This window comes from Microtus oregoni, unplaced genomic scaffold, assembly GCF_018167655.1.
Source record: "Microtus oregoni isolate MIOR12 unplaced genomic scaffold, Mior012 000000F_ref0000247, whole genome shotgun sequence".
NCBI lineage: Eukaryota > Metazoa > Chordata > Mammalia > Rodentia > Cricetidae > Microtus > Microtus oregoni.
In genome coordinates, this window is record NW_024543059.1 from 28,428,140 (window position 1) to 28,450,972 (window position 22,833).

At 45.7% G+C, this 22,833-nt stretch overlaps 1 protein-coding gene across 1 annotated transcript in view; it reads left to right on the top strand.

Annotated features, from left to right (window-relative positions):
* Positions 1-4,865: 4,865 nt before the first annotated feature.
* Positions 4,866-22,833, top strand: part of Fam189a1 (family with sequence similarity 189 member A1) — a 404,848-nt gene continuing 386,880 nt past the window's right edge. Inside the window, exon 1 of the mRNA XM_041651130.1 lies at positions 4,866-5,330. Coding sequence (XP_041507064.1) covers positions 5,112-5,330 — 219 coding nt within the window. The 5' untranslated portion in view covers positions 4,866-5,111. The remainder of the gene's footprint in view (positions 5,331-22,833) is intronic.

A 22,833-nucleotide genomic window follows, 5' to 3' on the forward strand; every position in this document is an offset into this window, starting at 1 on the left:
TTTTGCTCATATATTTAGAGCTCTGATCCACTTTGACTTAATTTCTGTATAGGATGTGAAACTGAAGTCTTACTTTTTGCTTTGCATATGCAAATACAGTTGTTCCAGAAATATCGATTGAAGTTTTTTTTCCCCTGTGGAATGGTGATAGTTGACTATATATATATGGTTTGACCTTATCAAAGAGCAATTAGTCTTGGATGTATGGATTTATTTTTGGATTCTTAATCCTATTTACATAGTGTATATTTTTATCCTCTGATAATATCATATTGTTTGGATTATTCCAGCTTTGTAGTAAGCTTAGAAATCTGGAAGTGTGGATTTTTTTCCCTTTCTTTCTTTCTTTCTTTCTTTCTTTCTATCTCCTTGGTATTTGTGGTCTCTGTAATTTTATGTAAATTCAAGACTTGTTTCTGCCAGAGATGCTGATGCATTGATGTGTTGGTTCTGTAAAATTACTTGTATTTTCACATCTTAATGTTGTATTTTTATCCATGAACATAGTATGTCTTTTCATTTATTTAGAGATTGAATTTCTTTCAACAAAGCTTTGTGATTTAGTAGGAGGTATAAGACTTTTGCTCCCTTAGATACAGTCATAAGACTTTATTCACTTAGATCTTACTGTGAACAGAGCTGATTCATTAATTTCCCTTTTAGATGGCTCAGGGCCAGGCTACAGAAACACAGCTGATCTTTGTGTACGGATCTCACGCCTTCTAATTTGTTTGAATTTATTAGATATCACAGCTTTCCTGTATATTTTGTTGATTTTCTCTCTATAAGATTATGCCATCTGCAAACTGCTATCACTTGTACCTTTCTTTTTAATTGTGATGCCTTTATTCCCTTTTCGTGTCTAATTGCTCTTGTTAGTGCAATGTTGACTTGAAGTGGTGAATGCAGACCTCCCTGTTGCAGCCCTGAAATCTTCTAGTCTTTAACATTGAGTATGATATTAGATGTAGCGTTTTCATAAATGCCCCGTCCAATGTTGAAGGCATTAAGGGAAGGAGAGTTTCAAACAGTGCTTGGAGAAGTAATTCGAACCCTATAAGATGCTGCTCTCTCTGGAGAGGCCTTTCTTATGCTTTTGCCAGCTCTTAAAACACTTTGTATAATAGGACTGCCTTTGCTGTACGTTGTGCTAGAGGTTTCTGGGCACATTTGCTTTTATGGCACGGCCATTTGGGGTTCCATAGCAAAGCAGGGAACTGGATTACTGAGTCCTCAGCTCTAGAAACCTTTGACTTCAAACTCATCTTTCTAATGGTGTACTCTACCCACCTCACTGGTTTCTTCCTGTCTTTGACCTTGACATGAAGACCCTTGTTTTCTCCATAATTCTTTCACACGTTTAAGAAAATGCTCCAAAAAATATTTTATCTTGTTCTAAGTCACCTTGAGCTGGTGTTGCTCGTTTTCCATTCCTGGAAGAGAGTGTTCCTTGGGCCACTGCTTGCTGAGGGTAGAGATTCTGAATACAAGTTTCTTCTTGCTTAGAGAAGGCACAAAGGGGGCATCTTTGTTTGTCATCTATCTATAGAAAGGTACATGGTGATAGGAGCAAGAATGGAATTAATTGCAAGGCAGGATGAGATATTTGGTCAACATCACTCAGTTTTTTCATGGCAAGAGGTAAGTAACTTGCCTTTCACCGAGATATTTAGCTGTCTTGTTTTGCTCAAAAACAGTGGTTTTAGTCACTTAGTCTCATCTGAGAAAAATAAGTTGCCTTGAGTTGGTCTTTAGAGGCTGCCCAAACTCGGCGGCAACCATCTGGTATATTTTATAGTAGACACATCCTGAGGACCAAAGGGGTCGGCGAGTTGTTAGGATCAAAGCAAGAGGGTAGGCTCACAGTAGTGCCATCTTCTCCCTCCTCTTCTCCCTCTTTTTTCATCCCTCCCTTCCTTCTTTCTTCATGGCTTCAAGCCATGAAATAAACACAGTTTTATTATAACTCCAAATTCCAAGATATCCGTAGCCACCATCTTCAATAGCATAGGATTAAATTAAATAGCATAAATTTAAATTCTGTGAAACAATGTTCAACGGAATTATTGTCTAGGCTCGTGTGCGATGTTACAACAGACCAAACCAGAACAGCGTCACTCAGGCTGCAATGCCAGACTGAAGCAGAGTTGTTCCTCTTACTTCCCGAGAAATGGCCAACACTTCCGTGTCAGTGGCTGGATAATGGCATTCCTTCTGCTTTAATCTTCAGCAGGAAAGGAATTTGGAAATCACTAACCTTTTGGTCTGTTACTATTTTTCTTCATCCTTTTTCCTTTCTCCACATTGTTGGTGCTGTGGAGGAGAGTTCTCTGTACCTCCCACTCCTGGGACGACCTGACTCGCAAATTGCTCTTTACTTGCTGGTTGTTAAATTATTTTGTTCCAAGATGTTTTTATTTTATTTTTTTCAAACCAACAGGACTAATTTTTAGGGCAGCAAGTAAGCTTCATTTTGGGATCAATTTCTTGGCTTTCTCCACGTCAAAGTTCCCAGTGGAGGTAGATATTTGAAATTCACCTCACTCATGCCTCCTGTTCCTCAGAATTGTTGGCATGCCAGTCATAAATGGAAAAAGTCTACATTTACTTGGGAATCAATTCAATTAATAAATAAGAGTTTCCTAGAGGCAGGCTCCATCTTTTCCTTGTGTTCAAATCATCAACCACAGTTCCTAAACATCTCTCCTTCTGCAAGTCTTCACTTTAATCCAATTCACTCTCACCCCTTGCCCCCCCACCCCTTGCCCCCACTACCCATTGTCTTTCCTTACCCCCATCCCTTGACCTATTACCACCGCTTTCCCCCTTCACACACACACACACACACACACACACACACACACACACACACGCGCGCGCACGCACCTCACCAGGCTGATAGCAATAGCATCTGGACCAGTGTGACCGGAAGCTCCTCTCAGCCCTGGGGTGGCAGGTGTAGCAGCGTTTTCTATCCCACTGAACCCAGACACAACTGGCTTTGGAGCAATTATCAGTGCGCTGACAAAGTCCCCAGGAGATCAAAAGTCCGGGGGCGGGGGGGGGGGGGGGGGGGGGGGGGGGGGGAGACACGTGCTTGTCTGCTTCTGCTTGTCTGCTTCTACCTGTCTCAAATCTTTTCTAAGGCAAACAGTAGGGGTTAAAATAATTTTGACTAGTATACAATGTAGATAAGCTAAATAATTAGCTAATCTGTTATGTTGATTATTTCTGTTTTGTTCACTGACGTACCTTCCCCTAAGAGCCTTAAACTGAAGGCCTCTGCTTAGAGCCTTAGTCTGAACCGGTTTTCAAAAGAATGCCTGAGTGAGTGGATGAGGGAGGTGAGGGCAGCCCAGTATCACGCTTTGATATTGTTTCAAGCGCTGACAAAAACGCTGCCTTGGGGAACTTCTGGATAGAAAATACCTCCAGGAAATTGGAATTTGTACTAGGGCGCTCTAAACACCTGGCCAGAGCCTTATTCGTTTTACAAAGAACTGGGAGAGATGGCAGCAGTTGATCACAGGCCAGTATTTTGAGGTCAGCCACTTTATCCTGGGATTCCCATCCTCTCTCTTCATCCCTTGCCCATCCAGTTAAATTGGAAAATAAATCCCAGCCCTCATAAGGTGTTGGCTGATAAAGGCTTGAGCTATTGCCCCTTCAAGGGGAATTTGCATTTTAATAGAGGATCGTCAAGCCCCAAAGGAATCAATATCTCTAATGCTGAAATTTCAAGCACCAGCAATTGAGATGTTTTCAGGACACCTTTCAGTATTTCCAATCCAACCGTGGCACCGGGTGGGGTGGGGGTGGGGCTCCATAAGTCCTGTCAAGAGGCCGTGGAAAAAGGGCCTCTGCCTTTTTTTTTTTTTTAATTCTTTTCAACTTTGCTTCCTAATTTTTCGGTCAAGCCTTCATACTCCTAACACTTTAGGACCCTTTCAACACGAATAGGTTTAAAGTTGTCCCATCAACAGGGTCACAAAGCCATTACGACGACCGAATTTCCAGGTTTCCTTGCAATTCCAAGGAAGCCAGTCGTTTTAAAAAACTGTTGGCCAGGGGCTGGAGAGATGGCTCAGAGGTTAAGAGCATTGGCTGCTCTTCCGAAGGTCCTGAGTTCAATTCCCAGCAACCACATGGTGGCTCACAACTATCTGTAATGGGGTCTGGTGCCCTATTCTGGCCTGCAGACATACACACGGACAGAATATTGTATACAAAATAAATAAGTATTAAAAAACCAAACAAACAAAAAAAAAACCTGTTGGCCAGAGGGAGTATAGGAGACTTAATAGGTTGTTACTGTGTCCATTTACATTCGCCTTGCATATTGTTTTAAAGCCCAAACTTGGGACTTGTTTTATAAAAAGCCCCGCGAAGGAAAGGTGGATAGAAGGCAACTGCGTGCCCCTGGAATAGGTGGCTGCTAGGGAGGTTCTGGAACTGCAAGAAAGCGTCCAGGCTTATCTTGATTTTTGCTCTGCAGAGGGGCTGGAGGTCGCCACGCCTGGGGCTCAGAGCAGGAAACGTAGGTCCCAGGACTCCTGGTCCTAAGCGCCGTAGGTCCTGCAGCCCGGCTCCCACGCCTCATCCAAAGGCTCCCCGAGGAGCCGGCTGGCTACCCTTGCCCTTGAGGAGACTCGGTCCACTCTCTCCTCAGGATTCTCCACCGACCGGGAGGAGGCGCCAGCGCCGAGGACACACCTGCGACTTCTCCCGCTCCAGGCTCGGCGCCTGGTCCCCACTCCGGCTTCCCGCTCCCTCCCGGGCCCAGCGCGCAGCGGCTAGGCTCGCTCCCGAAGCCCGCGGCAGCTCGCGCCCGGCACGGAGGCTCGCGCCCGCGCCCGGCCGAGGGAGCGCGCGGACGGGCGGACGAGCGGGAGAGGGCGCAGCGCGGCCGGCGGGCCCTGCGCAGTGGCGGTGGCATGGGCGCGGGCATCGGCGCGGGCTGCGGGAGCCCGGCTTTCTGGCCGGCCCGGCCGGCTGGCGGTCACCGCGCGTCGCAGCTTCTGCTGTCCACGGGGAGGCGGTCCCCGCAGCCGGCTCAACTTGCCTCGGCGCCTCTGTGAGGAGCGCAGCACGGAGAGAGCTCGCGGGGCGCGATGCCTCCGGCCGGCGGCCCCCGCACACCGCGCCCGCACGCGCTGCCCCACAGCCTGTCCCGTTTGCGCGAGTGCCCGGGCCGTTCCCGCATCGTGCTGGCTCTCGGGGCCACGCAGATGGCGCTCGGATGCCTCATCGTGGCCGTGAGCTTCGCGGCGCTCGCGCTCACCACCTCGGCCCGCGTGCGCCACTCCTGCCCTTTCTGGGCCGGCTTCTCGGTGAGTGTCTGCGGCGGTGGCGCTGGCCGGGACCCGGAGCTGCAGTGACGGGGACGCGGCCCGCGCCTAGTGGGGGAGCGGACGCCCGGGTTTGGCAGCCGTGGCTCGGGTACAGTTTCCAAGTCTCGGGCAGGGGAACTCCGGGGACCGTCGCTAGTCGCACTGCCGCTCCAACGCGCTGCTCCCGGAGTTACTTTTCGGAGGGGAAAGGAGCCAGAAGCCCTCCCCTTGCCACCTGGCGGGTGGCGGTCGGTGGCGAGTCCCTGTCTGGGGCAGCTGCTGGGAGCTCTGCTCACCAGTGACCGACCCGGGCAGCGGGCGACCGTGACCGAGGCGGCGCGGCGCGGGGGCGCCCGAGCCCGGGTGCTGAGCCCGCTGTGAGCGGCTCCTTTCGCTGCGGTTTTCGCCGGGGGTATGCGGGGCTTCGCGTTCTGTTGCGGGTCAGTCCGGGGGAGAACGGCTGGTCCTGCCCTGGTCACTCACCTCCCGGACACGGAGGCGTCTTGTTTCTTTCGTAATCCCCCGATCCTGCTGGACCGACTGGCGACTGGGAGCCAGGAGTGTGCTTTTTGAACTCTAGACTGATTTTCAGGTCCTTGACTCTCAAATCTTCCCCTAGGAAACATTTATTAAAGAAACCATGGGTCCGAGATGATTTATTGATTTATTTAGGTATTTTGTAGCGTTTTGATAAAAGTTGCTTATTTTCTATATTAATAAAGAACGGGCATATGGGAATTAGGAGATGAATGAGGCACGGGTATTTATAAAGACCGGCACTTGTTTCGAGAACTCTTGACATCTGTAACTACATTTGGTCGATGGTGCACAAATACATTACAGGCTTCCAGTGAACGCTATGCGTTTAAATTCCGCGTACACAGACCCAAACCAAGCCTTTGGAATTAATGATCGCTGTTTGTTCTTAACTTTCGTAATTTTAGAAAAAAAAAATCGGTCTTGCTTTTTTTTTTTTTTAAATTTATTTTGTTTGTAATGGCCTTTGTTCTTGCAAGTTCCTTGTCTGGTTTAAAATGAGATCTTAGCAAAACTACCCTTGAAACAAGGATCGATACAGGTGTGGCTGTTCATCCTAATGGGAGTATTAATTTTCCAAGCTTCTTTCAGACGGGGTGGGGAGGGGGGCTCATCTTGGAGCGCTAACTAGGAGGACAGGACGTGTGGTCACAGCTCCCAGTGTTCAGATCGATGAGAGGAGGTGGGCGGCCGCCTCTAGGGAGCCGTGGTCCAATCCCGCCCCTATATATAGTCTCCACACATCTGTTGCTCGGTTTTTAGCAATACTTAATATGCCTTGTTTTCATGTCTGTCTAGTGGGTACTGAGTTTCAGCCTGCTGGAACCAGCCTACAGGTGGCAGACTGGTGGTGAATTAGGCTTCCTGACTCTTTGCCTGAGCCTCCCCCACCTCCTCTGAGCCTTAGCTGAATTTCCCCAGGGTTTGCAAAGAGAACTGCCTTTTTTTTTTTATAATAAGCCTTAAAAAGAAAACATTAATTGGAGACAGCAGAAAAAGCATTTATATTAAAATACACATCCCCTGCATTTTGTTGCAGGGCTTAAGTTGGACAGGTAAAACAATAATGCGGTTTGTGTTTCAAATGCTGTTGTCTTCAACAGTTAGGAGTGGTTGGTTCTGGTTTCCCCCAGTTCTGAGTCATGCCTGGTGTTAGGCTGTGTGTTCGCACTTCTCCAGGATCTAGAGAAGAGCACTGAAGCCACCACGAAGTGCTTACACTTTTTACCCCCTACCCTCTGGCCTTCATCCCACAGGCTTCTTGTGCCGGGGATGGAACATCCCCGAACATACGAGGTGAGTGCTCCGCCCCTGAGCTGCATCTCCAGCCTTTAAATTCAGCATGGTCTATCGAGATTTTCACATGTCGTCTCTGCCCTGCAGAAAGAATGGTTAGTTCCAGTTGGGACAGGCTTGCCTGTTGATGTGGTTGTGGATAGGGAACATGGGTTCTTTGCCTTTCTTATACAGTCTGCCCTTAGCACCAGCAGCTTCTGTAGCCATGGATTCAATCAACCACAGAATGAACATATTCGGGAAAACCCTGTTTTTATACAGAAATATGTATAGAGTTTTCTTGGCCATCACTACCCAAATAATACAGTATAGCAACGGTTTGCATGGAATTTATATTGCATTAGTTCTCATAGGCAGCCTGAAGATGATTTAAAAGCATGCAGGAAGACATGTGTGGGCTATATGCAAGTTGTATGACATATAAGAGATTTGAACGTCCGACCATGGGGGCTGGGAGTTCCTGAGATGAGTCTCCTATGGATAATGAATATATTTGCCCCAACTCCCTTGAAGGGTCTTCCTTATAGACAGGTGACCAAGACAACTGGCTTTCATGGAACCCACGGTGGGTTCAGGCTGTGCTCTGCTCTGAACCTTCTGTAAGGAGTGCTTCATTGCTGCCTCAAACTTCTTTGACCATCTGTGGTTTGGGCCTGTTGAAGAATCATTCTATCAGCAGTTCTTCTATTGAGGAAATGGTAGTACAGAGAAAACCAGTTCTCACTTTACTGAGCACTTCCTGTGCCCTAAATCTGACAACCCCTTTTACATGGGTCCTAGGCCACTTCACTGGGGGCCCAGTGGACCCCTACTGCTCAGGTCCTTGGACAGTTCCCTCCCTTTGAGTTTCCATGAGGTGTCTTCCTTGTCTTAGCCAGGGGAATGACATACAATCAAGCCAGCTTCTTTTCAGGGCTTGCTCCTCGCACAGCCCTGGCTCCTTGTGGTGAGTGATCTGAAATGGACAAAGAAGAAATACGTGACTGCCTCAGGGCTACTGAGCCAGGAAGTGGCTTTGAACTTAACTTTAGACACACCAAGTTGTCCAGGACACCAAGAAACCCTGTCTCGAAACAAAACAAAGCAAAACAGCAACAACAAGCACCAAGTGCCTAACTGGAGATGTCACTTAGCTGTCCATGTAGCAGAGATGGAGGAGAGCCTGCTGGTGGAGGAACCCACTTTGGCAAGGCGGTCCCACCTGTTTCTTAGGAGAAACCCTAACCATGTCTGAAAGGTGGAGGTTCAAGAGAAATTTAAAGACACATTACACTGGGGATATTGAGGAAACTTAAAAGTTCTGTGTGTGTGTGTGTGTGTGTGTGTGTGTGAGAGAGAGAGAGAGAGATGTGTGTATGTATGGGTATGCATGTGTGTTTATGTGTGTGGGTGTGTATGTATATGTGTATCTGTATCAGTATACGAATAAGTGTATATTTATATGTATATGTCTGTGTGTATATTTGTGTGTGAAATATGTATATGTGTATATGTGTCTTTGTGTGTGTACATGCATGTGATTATGTGTATGTGTCTATGTGTGAATGTATATATATGTCTGTGTGAATGTATATATATCTATGAATGTATATGTATCTCTATGTGTATGTGTGTGTCTGTGTATGCACACATATGTGATTGCTATGTGGAGGTTTCAGTTCCTGACCACCTGGCCCATTGCTTTCAGATCTGTGGCAAGGCAAGGCAATACATTGTGGTAGGAGTGAACCAGAAAGCAAAAAGAGGAAGGAAGAGGTTGGGCTGAAACCTACCATTCCCTTCTAGGTCATGAGACCTCCCACTAGGCTCCACCTTTTTCCATTAGTGCAGTGCAAAATGAAGTCGTTACCTCGTGGACCTTTCGCGGATATTCTAGAGCTAAACTATAGCAGGGGAGCTTGGCAAAGCTGGAGGCAGATGAGGTGGGACAGCTGTGGCCAGAGGCCAGTGATGACCAACAAGCCAGATGGTACTTTTGCTTCTGAGGGCCACTCTTCATATGGTCCCCTGTCCCAGGCTGCACTGTCCAACAGGTTAGGAGATAAGTCACCTCTCTCTGCATGACTCTGTGGTGAGGTTGAGTGATGATTGGCAGTACATTGAGAGCCTGGAGTCAGGTGGCGTTTTGACCAGTTACTCCTTAGGGAGCTGTTTCATCATTTTCTTTCTAATTTTGTCAATGCCCAGAACCCTGAATTAGTGCATTTGAAATCACCTGCACAGCAGCTGCCGGCAAAGAAGCTGAGCCTTTGTGTAAACTAAGCCCTGTAAGAGCAACGCCGCCAGACTTCTAAGAATATTCCTAAAGCAGTATGTAATTGTTGCCATAACCAAAATCCAGGAAATGCACAAACACGCTCTCTTCTCCACTGCGCCCTGCCGATAGGTAGCTGACGTTGCCAGTGGTGTGTAATGTCACTCAGCAAACTTCAGTCACAAGTCTATCAGAATGCTTATATGTGAAATGCATCCTTTTCTTTTAAAGAATATGGAGCTGTGATTCTAGCACCCACATTTTACTCGGTGGCTCGCTATAAAGTGTGATGTGTCTCGTCCCTTGTCACAGTTGGTGATAATTTTGAATCCATTCTTTTAGTGACTGTGTAATCATCTACACTGCAGATTACCGTGGTTTATTCGCTTTCTTGCTGCTGGGAACTTCCCGGTGACACAGATTCTAAGTGTCTGATGCTGCTGGTCTTAGATGCCAGCGCCTGCTTCCGAGAGTGATGTCCTGGGGGGTGGATTTGCTACTAGTCAAAGGGTGTCCAGGTTGGAATTCTGTTAGGTGTCATTGGGTTAGTCGAGGGAAAAGGTTATGATCATTCTCACCCCTGACACCTTGCATAAGGATTTGATTTTTCCCCACCCATGAGACCTGGAATATTAGCAACCTTGAGTGATTTTTATCAACCTGACGGAAGAAGTTTGGCATCTGTTTTCATTTGAAGTGACTTTTCTAGCCACCTCATTCTATCTTGCAAATAATCTTCTCGCTGGGCTCACTTCTTGCTTTCTTTTGAAATATTTAAAACTTTTCAGTCATATGTCCGTTTTCACTTTCATATTTTCTGCATATTTCCCTCTTAATTAGCATTACAGAGGTCACACAAATAGCCCTAAGATTTTCCTTCTAAGACTTTCATTTTACTTTTATACCCACAACCTCACTAATCCAGAATTTATTATTTTGTTTGTGTGTGTGTGTGTACAGGCAGGCACAGTACAGTCTTGTATGTGTGCACACTCACGCACACGAAGGCCAGAGGACAAACTTGGCTATCATTCCTCCTTAGGTGAGAGCTACCTTGTTTTTTTGAGGCAGAGTCTCTCACTGGGACCTGGGGCTCTGTGATTAGTCTCGACTGTCTGGCTAGTGAGCTGAGGACCTGTGCCCCAGCCATAATCCCCAATGCACTGGCCGTGTGCTTGACTGAGCATGCTTTCTCTATGAGACACAAAGGCAGGCTTGTTCGTCTTGTCTTTTTTTCTGGACGTTTTGGGAACCAGGTTGCTGGCTTGATGTGACATCACCCCTGCATGGTTCTCCACTGCTATTTGCCAGTGAAGACCTCTCTGGATTAAGAAACCGACACTGGAACAGACTTCCTGCCCAAGCTGCAGACTCCATTCCAGGCTCATCAGACATCTACATGTTTCCGCTCTCTCCGTGGCCATCTTCCGTCCTCAAACCTGCAGCCCCCACAGGAGAGACCACTGCTGGCTCACCCTAAAAGCCTCTCCCAAGGGAAGCAGACTCAGCACAGCTACCATGGCAGTGTCTTTGGTGTGATGGTCTTAGAAGGAAAGATGTTGATACAGCTTCTGGCTTCTGCTCAACCTCTAGAAGAGTAATTCTCAACCTGTGGGTCGCGACTCATGGGGCGGAAGATGATGACACAGCTTCCTCTCATCCTCTAGAACAGCGGTTCTCAACCTGTGGGTTGTGACCCCTGGGGGAACTGCATATCACATATCCCGCATGCCACATATTTACGTTAAGAGTCGTAATAGCAGAATTACAAGTATGAAGTAGCAAAAACATAATTTTATGGCTGGGGGTTCACTACATGAAGAACTGTATGAAAGGGTCACATCACAGCCTTAAGAAGGTTGAGAACCACTGATCTAGAACCTCACCCTTCTTGGTACCCCTTGGACTGCCATCTCTGAGGCCATCATCTGGGTGAGGGAGGTTCCTTTAGATGCTTCATTTACCTTCAACAGATACCTTGAGTGGGGGCGAGTGGGTGAAGGCACTTTCTGCCAAGCCTGAAGGCTTGCTTGAGATCCCCAAGACCCACATGGTGGAAGGAGAGAACCAATTCCTGCAGGCTCTCCTCTGACTTTCATGTGTATACTGTGACATGGATGCCCGTACGTGCCCCCCCCCCCAAATAAATAGATGTAATAAAGCCCCAAGTCCCCTGAGATTATCATATAATCTGAAAAGGAATATTTTGCCTCCCATTTATAGAGGATTTGGCCCATGGCTGGTTGGCCCTGCTGATGATAGGCCTGCAGTGAGGAAACACATCGTGGGAAGCATTGTGGGAAGGCAAATTGCTCCTCCAGTGTGTGTGAGTGTGTGGGAGAGAGAACTGGAATCTTGTTCTTTTTAAGAGCATGACTTTGCAGTGACCTAGAGATCTCCCTAAAGGTCCTATCACCTCCCAGTTTGTGCTGCCCTGGGAACAAGAATGCAGCACATGGGTCTTCGGGGGATCACTTAACATTCAAACCACAGTATCTGTACTGTAATGGGTCGCCTTTGCTCTCCGGGAGGCTCTGGCTATGTGCCCTCCTGTGTGCTGACCAAGGACATCCTGGACCTTCCTGTGCAGAGACTTGGCAAGTTGAGAATGGGATCTCTGTGTCTTCACAGCATGCCAGACTACCTGGATTCTATCCCTGCATTAAGCTGGTCTTTCACCCTCCGATTTATTGAGCTATGGTCAACAAATAAACAACATGCATTTAAAAGGTGGCAACATAGCGCTTTAGTACATCTCGTGTGATGGGTGTTCCACAGCCAAACCAAACCAAACCAAACCAAACCAAACCAAACCAAAGCAGATCCGTCGGCTGACAGTTGCCTGCTGGGCTTTGTGGTGAGCCCACCAGACAGCTCCCATTGTCAACACAGGCATGCAGTATATTATTAACTCTCGCTGTCCTGGCATGTACTAGGTTCCTGAACGTGTACCTCAAGGTTTGTTTGTACATTTGACCCGCATCTCACTTTTGAGTCCCGTTTGAAATGGTGGCTTCCTGTAGTGATGAACTATCTTCTCTTCTCCACCTAAAGTTGACAGGTGTTGTATATTATCTACATGATACGGTACAGTACAGCATGGTAGACAGTGATTTATGATGGAAGCCTGGAGGATCCAGGAGTGTTAAAATACTGGCATTTGTAGGTGTGTGTGTGTGTGAGATACGGGGACACGGTAAATGTAAGTAAAATACTTCTTTGTATCAGCGGCTGCAAAAGCCTGTAGTAAACAGTCCCGGAGTCTCACCCTGTCCCCCAAACCAGGGTCTCTTGTAGTACAGGCTAGCTTTGAACTTGTTATGTAGCTGTGGTTGGCCTTACATTCCTAACCATCATGCCTCCATCTTTCTGAGTTCTTGGTTTCCCAGTGCATAGCAGTATACCTAGATTATCTTAAAATTTCAGATTTTAAAATTACCCGGATCTACCATAACAAATCTAAACTTGAGAAAAATTATTTTTATTTTTGTATGTGTAAATATTTGCCTACATGTATGTACGTGTATGTATGTAAAATGTTCGTGTTTGGTGGACATGAGTTGTAAACTGTCATGTGGGTGTTGGGGACTGAATCCGGGTCCTCTGCAAGAGCAGCCAGTGCTCTTAACTTCTGAGCTATCTGTCCAGCCCAAATGGGGCACTTCAGATGGGCATGAAAGTTAATTGTTCTGAAATGAAGACTTAAAACTAAGCCGACTTTCTTGTACAGAAAATTGGAAACATGATGAGACAGTAAAATTTTATTTGAAAAATAAACCTTGCCATCATCCAATTATAAGATTAGTTCAGGCTTGTCACCTGTAATGAGATTAGTCAAAATGAGTCATCTGGGTGTTTGGGGCCTGGATCTGTGGTTCTAACTGTAGATCAGCCATACTCCGGAAGAATGCATCTGTGCTGAACTTGTGCAGGTTTTTGTAGTCACTTCCTCAGCAGTACAAGGAGCAAGTGTCTGTGTGGAGCTTTGTTTTGTAGGCACTGCATGCCATCTAGGTTAAAGCAAACGGGAGAATGTGTGTAGGTCCTCTGCCGAGACCACTACCTCCGGAATGTGTGTGCCTAAGAGGGCAGACTAAAATACAGAGGGTTGTGCTCCATCATTTTCTGCCCCACACCTTTGAGACCAGGCCTTTTACTGAACCTCGAATGAGGCTGGCAGCCAGTAGGGATCCTTCTGTCTTCTTCCTTCCACAGTACTGGGCTTGCAGAAGTGTTCATGACCACATACAGCTTTTTGTGTGGGTTTTGGGGATCCAAACTCAGGTCCTTAGTCTTGTTTTGTAAGTGTTCCTACCAACTGAACCATCTTTCCAGATTACTATACCATTTTATATAAGAGCCTTGAGCATCCATGGATTTTAGTGACTGTGGGGGAACAGAGTCCTGAAAATCGCCCCTGCAGACATTGAAGGACAGCCACAGACTCTGAGGAATGGCCACAGACACTGAGAGACAGCCATAGATATGAAGGGACAATCAGACACTGAGGATGACCACAGACACTGGGGGACAGTCACAGGCACTAAGGAACAGCCACAGACATTGAGGGATGACCACGAACACTGATGGACAGTCACAGACATTGAGGGACAGTCATAGACACAAAGGGATAACCACAGACACTGAGGGATGGCCACAGACATTGAGGGACAGTCACAGACACAAAGGGACAACCACAGACACTGAGGGATGGCCACAGACACTGGGGGACAGTCACAGACACAAAGGGACAGCCGCAGACCCTGAGGGACAGCTGTGGTGGCTCTTCCTGGATATGGTTTTGGAGCTCAGCAGCACTGGAAGGACTCTAATGACTGTACCTATGGAACACGTTGGTAAGCAGCTTGGCCGTGTTGAATATAAACTTATCAAGTCTTCTGATTTAACAAATCATTATTTTCTAGTTATACCTAAATTTTTTTTTCAATTGAAAAGATAGTATCTTTATAGAAACTAATATTTGGCCCCGTGTCAGCAAAAGGGAAAAACAGAACATCTATTATACACCGGTGACATACCCAAATGCAGACTTGGTGTCATCAGGCCCCCTTTCCTGGCTTGGCAGCACCCTTGAGTCACATTAAGGGGTGTGGGACACAGTAGTATTGGCTCTTCAAACAGGGTGAAAGGATACTTAAGAAATGCCATAGACTGACAGAGCTGCCAGTCTGTCATGACACATAGTATACAGCTGCTGCTCAAAGTGGTCATGTTGTGATATAGACACACACATGCAAACATGCACACACATACTTACATGTACATACACACAAATACATGTAAATATACATACACATAAATATGTACATGCATATATATACAACTACATACATATAAATACATACATGGACACAAATGCACACACACGAATACATACATGCATACACAATATTTAAATTCATACAAATATGTATGTATGGACACATACAAATATGTACATATATACACACATACACAATACAATAATGTACATACACTATTACTCTATTATTATGTTTTTTTGTGTGTGTGTGTGTATATGTGATTCTATCGTCAATAACCAAACACCAGCGTTAACAACCACAACCATAGAGAAATCCCAGAATCTTCTTAGTGTCTGGTGATGTTGAGTTACACTCAGGGTTCTTCCCAGCCCAGATGATGCATGGATTTCAGTGATAAGGATGGGATCAGAGGGAGCTAAGTGGTACTGCACCGAGGAGAAAGAACCTGGCAACTTGTGTTCTCTGGCACTGGAAGTGGTATAGCCAGCCCTGCCTTATCCACAGGGCACACCACCCAAGACTCCCAGGCCATGCCTGAAAGCTTGGCTAGTGTCCAGCCTTCTGCAGACTGCGTGTTTCCTTGTTCTTACTTTGCACTGTAGGCAGAGCTTTTGCAGTTTGAGGTCTAACATCAAACTGGCATAAAATGTTTCCTTTTCAATTTGGTGAATAGAAGATCTGTTCTTACTGCACATTGTAGCGGCCTTAGCACATATATTTTCCTTACTAGATGGAGCGTTTTCAGTTGTTTACACAGGGAAGCTCTTCTCACCCCTTTCTGCATTGGAGTTGCCTGCCTGACTGCTCTAGTGTGTTGGATGTTGGAGCTGTTACCAAGTAAAATAATGGTTACCTCGGTACAAATGCTTTGCTAGCACAACTTTTGACCCGGAAACACAGATGGGCTTAGTGACTAGATGACCAAAGAGTCATGCACACATACAGTTGGGTATGCTGCATGTAAGAATAACTCATATTTCTGGCAGGACAGGGCAGGATGGTATGAGAATCCAACACACTGCTTAGTACAGCAGGTAGTTTAAAATTCATCAATTATTTCTGGAATTTTTCAGGTAGTCTTTTAGACCATGACTGACTGTGGCAAAGCCACAGAAAACAAACCAGGATATAAGTGGAGGCTACTGGCTATAGTTAAGGGTGTATGGTGACCACAATTCTGACTTTAAAGTGATATATGCTCATGGCAGTTAAAATTCAGGGAGTATGATGAGGCACAAACAAACAGAAATGCAAAACCTCTTCCCGGGCTCCTGCTTACTCTCCATTGACAGAGGTCAGGTTTTTCAGGCTTTATTCTTCCTATTGGTGATCCAAGCACCATCGTTTTCATATCAAATGCCTCTGAACCACCGTTGGTAAGTCAACCTGTTTTTCCTATCTGGGGTCCTCTCTATTCTAGGTGCTCAGATACCTCCCCCGTTTGCATGGAAGCCTTAGCCTCTCAAATGTCTCCTCTTTGGTGCCGAATGCCTTGTAACTTGTTTCTTCTTCTTCTTCTTCTTCTTCTTCTTCTTCTTCTTCTTCTTCTTCTTCTTCTTCTTCTTCCTCCTCCTCCTCCTCCTCCTCCTCTTCCTCTCCTCCTCCTCTTCTTCTTCTTCCTTTTCCTCCTCCTCTTCCTCCTCCTCCTCCTTCCTTCTCCTCCTCCTCCTCCTCTTCCTCTACCTCCTCCTCCTCCACCTCCTCCTCCTCCTCCTCCACCTCCTCCTCCTCCTCTTCTTCTGTTTTTTCAAGTCAGGGTTTCTCTGTATAAGAGCTTTGGCTGTCCTGGAACTAGCTCTTGTAGACCAGTCTGGCCTCGAACTCACAAAGATCCGCCTGTCTCTGCCTCCCAAGTTCTGGGATTAAAGGCGTACATCACCACCGCCCAGTTTGTAATTTGGTTATTTTCTGACCTGCACGATCTCTGTTTTTTTGAGCAGAACTGCTGAATATCAGACCTCCTGTGCTCACTCTGTAGCTTTCTTCATGTCTCGCCACGGTTTTTGTTTGTTTGCCTTTTGCTTTTCAATCTGGGATATTTGTTCAAATCCATCTCCTGGACCATCTAACGAAATCTTCAATGGTAACCGCAGCAGGGAAGGAGATGGACAACAGAATGGACACCAGAGTGTTGTGCTGCTGTTCTTCCAAGTTGAAGCACTTCCTCGGGGGAGAAAGGGGCTCACAAGGGCTGAGGAAGTTGAAGCTCAGTGTGCTCAGAAAGCCTGAGTCTTCCAAGGTCCATCTGTGAGGTTCTATAAGGAGCAAGCAGTTGCTGGAGAAGAGGAGACTTCTGTGGGTGTACCTGCCAGCTGTGCAGGCACCTCTGGCGATGTTGCTTTCTGTCACCCATATTGGGGCTGCCTGTGCTTCTGCAAGCAATCTCCAACCCATGCTCCCGAACGTGACCCCAGTGAACTGAGAGTCCCTGGGATAGACTTGGATGGGATTGTTTCTTTGGTGCCCTGTGTCTCGTGTCTTCCCCAGGAAAGTCACACGACACAGAGATTGTCTAGTATATAGTTGTGCAAAACTTTATTAAAGGGGCATTGTGGGGGGGGGGCGGCAGTGGGAGAGAAGCACAGGAGGTCTCGGGGGTCCAGGTTACTTATGTGTAGCTCTCTGGGTCCTTTCTCCAGGATGTACTTGGGACAACAGGCTTATCTGTAGTGGAAACCAGGCTTCTTGATCAATTCGGGCAAAAGCTACGAGGAAACGGGTGTGAACTACTATGCCCACCACTTCTGCAAACATCTAACAGTGGCTATGGCCTCCCCTCTGGGCTGCCTCAGATCCTCCCTGGCACAGGCTGACCCTGATAGCTGATTGGCACATCCTTCTGTCTTGGCTGAAGATGATCTCTGGGATGCCAGGTCATGCGAGGCTCTTACAGGTTGGTGGTTGGGGGCAGGCAGCCGACCAGGCGAGAGTCATCTGCTCTCAGATCGTAATTATTCTGTCTAATGTTTGTCACTTTGACACAAACTAGAGTCATTTGGGAAAAGACAACCTCAGCTGAGGAACTGTCTCTATCAGATTGGCTTGTGGGCATGTCTGGGAGATATTCTCTTGATTGATGGTTGATGATTGGTATGGGCTGGTCATCCTGGGTTGTGTAAGAAGGTCAACTGAGCAAGTCCTGAGGAGCAAGCCAGTCGGCCGTGCTCCTCCCTGGCCTCCGCTTCAGTTCCTGCCTCAGGCTCCCTTGATGGCGGACTGGGAACTGTACCTTGAAATAAACCCTCTCCTCCCCAAGTTGGTTTTGCTCCAGGCTTTATCGAAGCAACAGGAAGAAACCTGGACAATGACCATAGTGAGTTTTTTTCTTCACCTTCATATTTTATGTTAATTTCCTTAGTATTTGTGCAATTTTCTGGTTGTATTATTTGTTCATTTCTGTTTGATAGTCTTAATTAGAATTGAGTAAAATAAACTTCATGTTTGTACCAGGGACATTTTTCTCTGTTAATTTTTGTGGAGCTTTTGTGACTTCCTTTTTCTTTAATGGCTTGGTGGTTCTTGATGCTCCTTTGAAGTCTGTAGTGTTGACGAGAAGAGGGAATAGACATCCTTTCTTTACACGCTCGCTCTCTGCATTGAACGAGGGGCTGGCGGAGTCCTGTCAGGGTGTGCTCAGGGCTCATCAGCTGCCAACTTCACCATGGGTGACTGCACACAGTGAGCTCCTCCTTTAAACAGTGTGTAATGATCTGAAGAGCCTGCCTTGGGTAGGACTACTCTCTTTGGAGGCAGAAGCTTCGTGTCCTTGTCGAAGGTAGTGTTCATTTGGCTTCTTGTTGGTGTCTGAGGTGTGAGGGGCTGAGGTCCATATATCTTTTAGTACCTGTGGTCTATACAGACTTGTGGGTATAGATATTGTGCCCTTCTGAAGTCTCTCTCACGGTGTGAGCTGAGGTTACCCCTCTCCTACCTCGACCCACAACTGGTCCTAAATTTGGCTCACACATTCACTTGTTCTCCTTTTCTCATGTTCCATGAACGAACCCCACAGGAGGACTCCAGGGCAGCTGCTGGTTAGCAGAGCCTGGCTCCCGTGGCTCCCGTGGCTCCCGTGGCTGTCCCCTCAGCAAAGCCCCAATTTCCACATTGCATTTCACATCTCACTTCCCACTGCTCGGTCAAAACTGTTTTAGCCCTTATTCTAGTTACTGAAGGAATAATATTCATGAAAATTTGAATTGACCCATTTTCCTTTTCTTCCCGGGAAGCGTGTTACTGTGTGTTGTGCCAGCTAAATCAAGGGCAGTTGTTGCTTTGGGAGAGAAGCGGGGTCTATCTAGAACAAAGAACTCATTACTCTGCCTTGAGTCCCAAAGCTAGCTTTCTTGAGTCTCTAGAGAGACTATAACCATGAAAAACAAGATTTATTGTAAGAGAAAAATGAGTGTTGTTACAGAGACTTTCCTTAGTATACTGAAAACAAAGCCAGGCTGCCTGAAAATGATTTTATTCTTAAGACCCATGTTAATAGGAAAGAGGGCAGGATGGAAGGGAAGTGCCCATAGAACAGGAAGTAGGAAGGAAGGGAAAGAGGCTCCCTGGGACTGGGGAGAGTTGGAAAGAGAGGTTTGGAAATGTAGATGGGACACAGCCCATCTACTGTCTCCACATGGTAGACACCAGATGGGTAAACAGAGCCATCAGTGGTGGTCCCCTCACCCTCTGGAGATGTCTAAGCCTTCTTATGCATAGGATAGTAAATATTTTGGGATTTGTGGGCTGTGGGGGATTCTGTGGCAACTACTCAGTCTGTTGTCGCGACGAGAAAACAGCCGTAGACCACGCACAAGCGAATGCCCAGCTAGTGCTAAGTAATACCGTGTGTAAAAAGCATCAGGGCAATGCAGGCAAGGGTCAGAATTTGCTGGCCTCGGTCGACATCTCTAATTCTAAAAATTTCCTATGACTTGCATGCAGAAGAAAAATATTTGGAGTTTCCTTGTGGGTGGAGCATGTTAAAGGTAGCTCAAATATCCTTTTCCAGGGTCTAGTCTGATGAGTCTACCTGACCCTCTCTCTTCTCCCATCCTCCTCAAGCCCCAAGATCTAGCTAGCCTGTGTTCCACATCCGGTGTCCCTGCTTAGTCTGTCCACCCCTGCCTGTACCACAACCAACCCCTAGGCGTCCTCCAAGACTCCCCCTAACTGCCCCATGCACAGGCCACTCCCAAGCCATTCCCAGCCAGACCTACCACCACACTCCAAGCTTGCACTAGGATACACATCTGCACATCAGCCCAGTCCCCTCTACCTCCCTGACTTCACACCACCTAAATCATTTCCAGCCTCAAGACCCAAAAGACCCTCTTCCCTTCTGGCTCAACTTGCTCTTTCTGTATCAGACACAGACCTCACAAAAGAAGTCCACATGCCCAGATCTCATCTCCGAAATACAAACATCATGAAAGGCCAAGCTGTGTCTCCTCTCCCAAGCCCACTAGCCTTAGAGAATTTGTTGCCAATGAGAATTACCTAGAAGAACCCAAGGACACAGAATTTCAAAGAACAGTCATCAACTTCAACAAAGAATTCAACGAGTTTAAGGAAGACACAAAGAAACAGTTCAATGAAATTAAGCAGAAAGAACTAAAGGCGAATAAATGCCTAAGTTGTATTCAAGAAAACACAGACACAAGGCTGAGAGACATGACACAGACAATCCAGGCCTCGAAAATGGAATTCAATAGAGATAAAAACATTGAAGAAGACTCAAACTGAAATAAAGAAGGTATTGAAAAAGCCCATAAGTCAACCAGAAAATTCAAAAGGAACGTCTTACAAGTAGAGTGAATTAAAATGAAGATGGAATATCAAACTCAAAGTAGACAATCTAGACCAACTAAGCAAGGAATATGAAAAAGTTAAAATAAACCACACGAAAGAGGAATGTGGGGTGCCATGAAAATAACAGATCTTGAAAATACAGGCAAAGATGAGAGAGAAGATCACAAGTCAATGGCAAAGACTAGATGTGTAATAAGATCATAGATGCAAGGAAAGACACACATACAGATAGAAGAACCACATAGCACACCAGATAGACAATGCCAGAAAAGAAAAATCCCAGTATATCACAGTTAAAACATTAAGTATACAGAGCAAAGAAAATATATTGAAAGCTGTTAAGCGACAAAAACCACAAGTCACGTATAAAGGAAGACCTAACAAAATAACAGCTGATTTCTCAGTGGAAGCTTTGAAAGCCGGAAAGACCTCGAGCAATGCGTTCCCAGTTTTAAACAACCACAATGGCCAATCCTGACCATTGTGTCCATCAAAATCAACTCCCATAGCTGAAGGAAAAAGAAAAGCCTTCCACAAGACAAACAGCCTAAAAAGTATAACCTACAAACCAAACCCAGAGAAAACATAGAAAGCAATATTTTGGACTGAAGAGAAAAAATGAATATAGCAGAGACACTGGAAAGAAATATGAAGCTGTAATTACTGAAACAAAAAGTCCCACTGAGAATACCAACACCACTAAAAAGCACCATGATGACCACAGTTAACAGAAACATTTCAGTAACTCCTATGGTCTTGGTTCTGCAGTCAAAAGACACAAACTGACTGAATTCGGAATCAAAACTTCACATCCGTTTTCTACAAGGAATATATTTTAGTTTTAAAGCTAGGCCACCTTTCTGGGCATGGTGGCACAGGCCTTTAATCCCAGCACCTGGAGGCAGAGGCTGGTGGTTCTCTGTGAGTTCAAGGCCAACCTGGTCTACAAAGTGAGTTCTAGGATAGCCAAGGCTCTTACTCAGAGAAAATCTGCCTCAAAAAGCAAAAACAAAGCAAAAAAAAAAAACCACACACACACACACAAAACAAAGAAAGCAAGGCCACCTTAGATAATAAGAGGGTTTAAAGTATTCCAATCCAATGGGCCAGGAAGCAGGCAGGCATCGCTGTCCTAATACCTGACAAATAGATTTTAAACTAAAACTGTTCAGAAGATACAAAAACAGGGCATTTCATTCTAATCAAGGAAACGGTGAACCAAGGAGACATGGCTATTCTTTACATCTGCATCAAATTCTGGTGCGCCCTATTTCATAAGCACACACTGCTAGATTTAAAGACATGGATTAGCACCAATCCATTAATGGTAGGTGATTTCAATACTCTACTTTCTCCAATAGTTAAGTCATGTAGACAAAAAATAGTCAGAGAAACATACATCGAGTGAACTTAACAGAAATCTATAGACTAGTCTACACAAAACCAAAGAATGCACCGCTACTTAGCAGCACATGGAAGCTTTTTCTAATAGACCACGTCCTGGGACACAAAGCAATTCTTTACAAATTCAAAATGATGGAATTAACTCGGTGTGTCTTGTCTGAACACAGTGCAATAAAAGTTAAAATTGACAGCAAACCAATCTCTAGTGAATATCCAAACTCATGAAGATTAAACAACTCATTATAATGAAGAAAAGGTTAAAGAAGAAGTCAAGAAAGAAATAAAAGTTCCCTGAACTAAATGAAAATGAAAACACAGCAAAATCTCCTGGACATATTGAAAGCGGTCCTATGAGGGAAATCTATAGCTCTTCGTGCTTATGTTAAAAAGTCAGAGGGATCACCAATACATGACTTAATGAGGAAACTCAAAACTGGAAAAACAAGAACCAACCAAACCCAAGTCCACTTGAGAGCAATATAAAAACCAGAGCAGAAACTAGTGATACAGAAACAGAAAAACAATACAAAGAACCAATGAATCTATGAGCTGGATTTTTGAGAACATAAGCAAGATTGACAGACCCTTGGCCCAGCGAACCAACAGAAAGAGAGGACACAAATGAACAGAATTAGAAGTGAACAGGGAGACCTTAGGACAGACACCAAACAAATTCACACTATTAGAAGGGAGCACCTTTAGAACCTGTACTCCATTAAATTGGAAAACCAAAAAGAAATAAACGAATTTCTAGATTCAGCCAAATCACCCAAATTAAACAAGAAGTCAACAGTCTAAACAGACCTGTAACAAATGAGATTAAAATAATAATAAAAAGCCTCCCAGCTAAAAGAAAAAAGTCCAAGGCCAGATCCAGATAAAATCCTTGTTATTTTATCCAGCTCTCCCACTATATCTATCT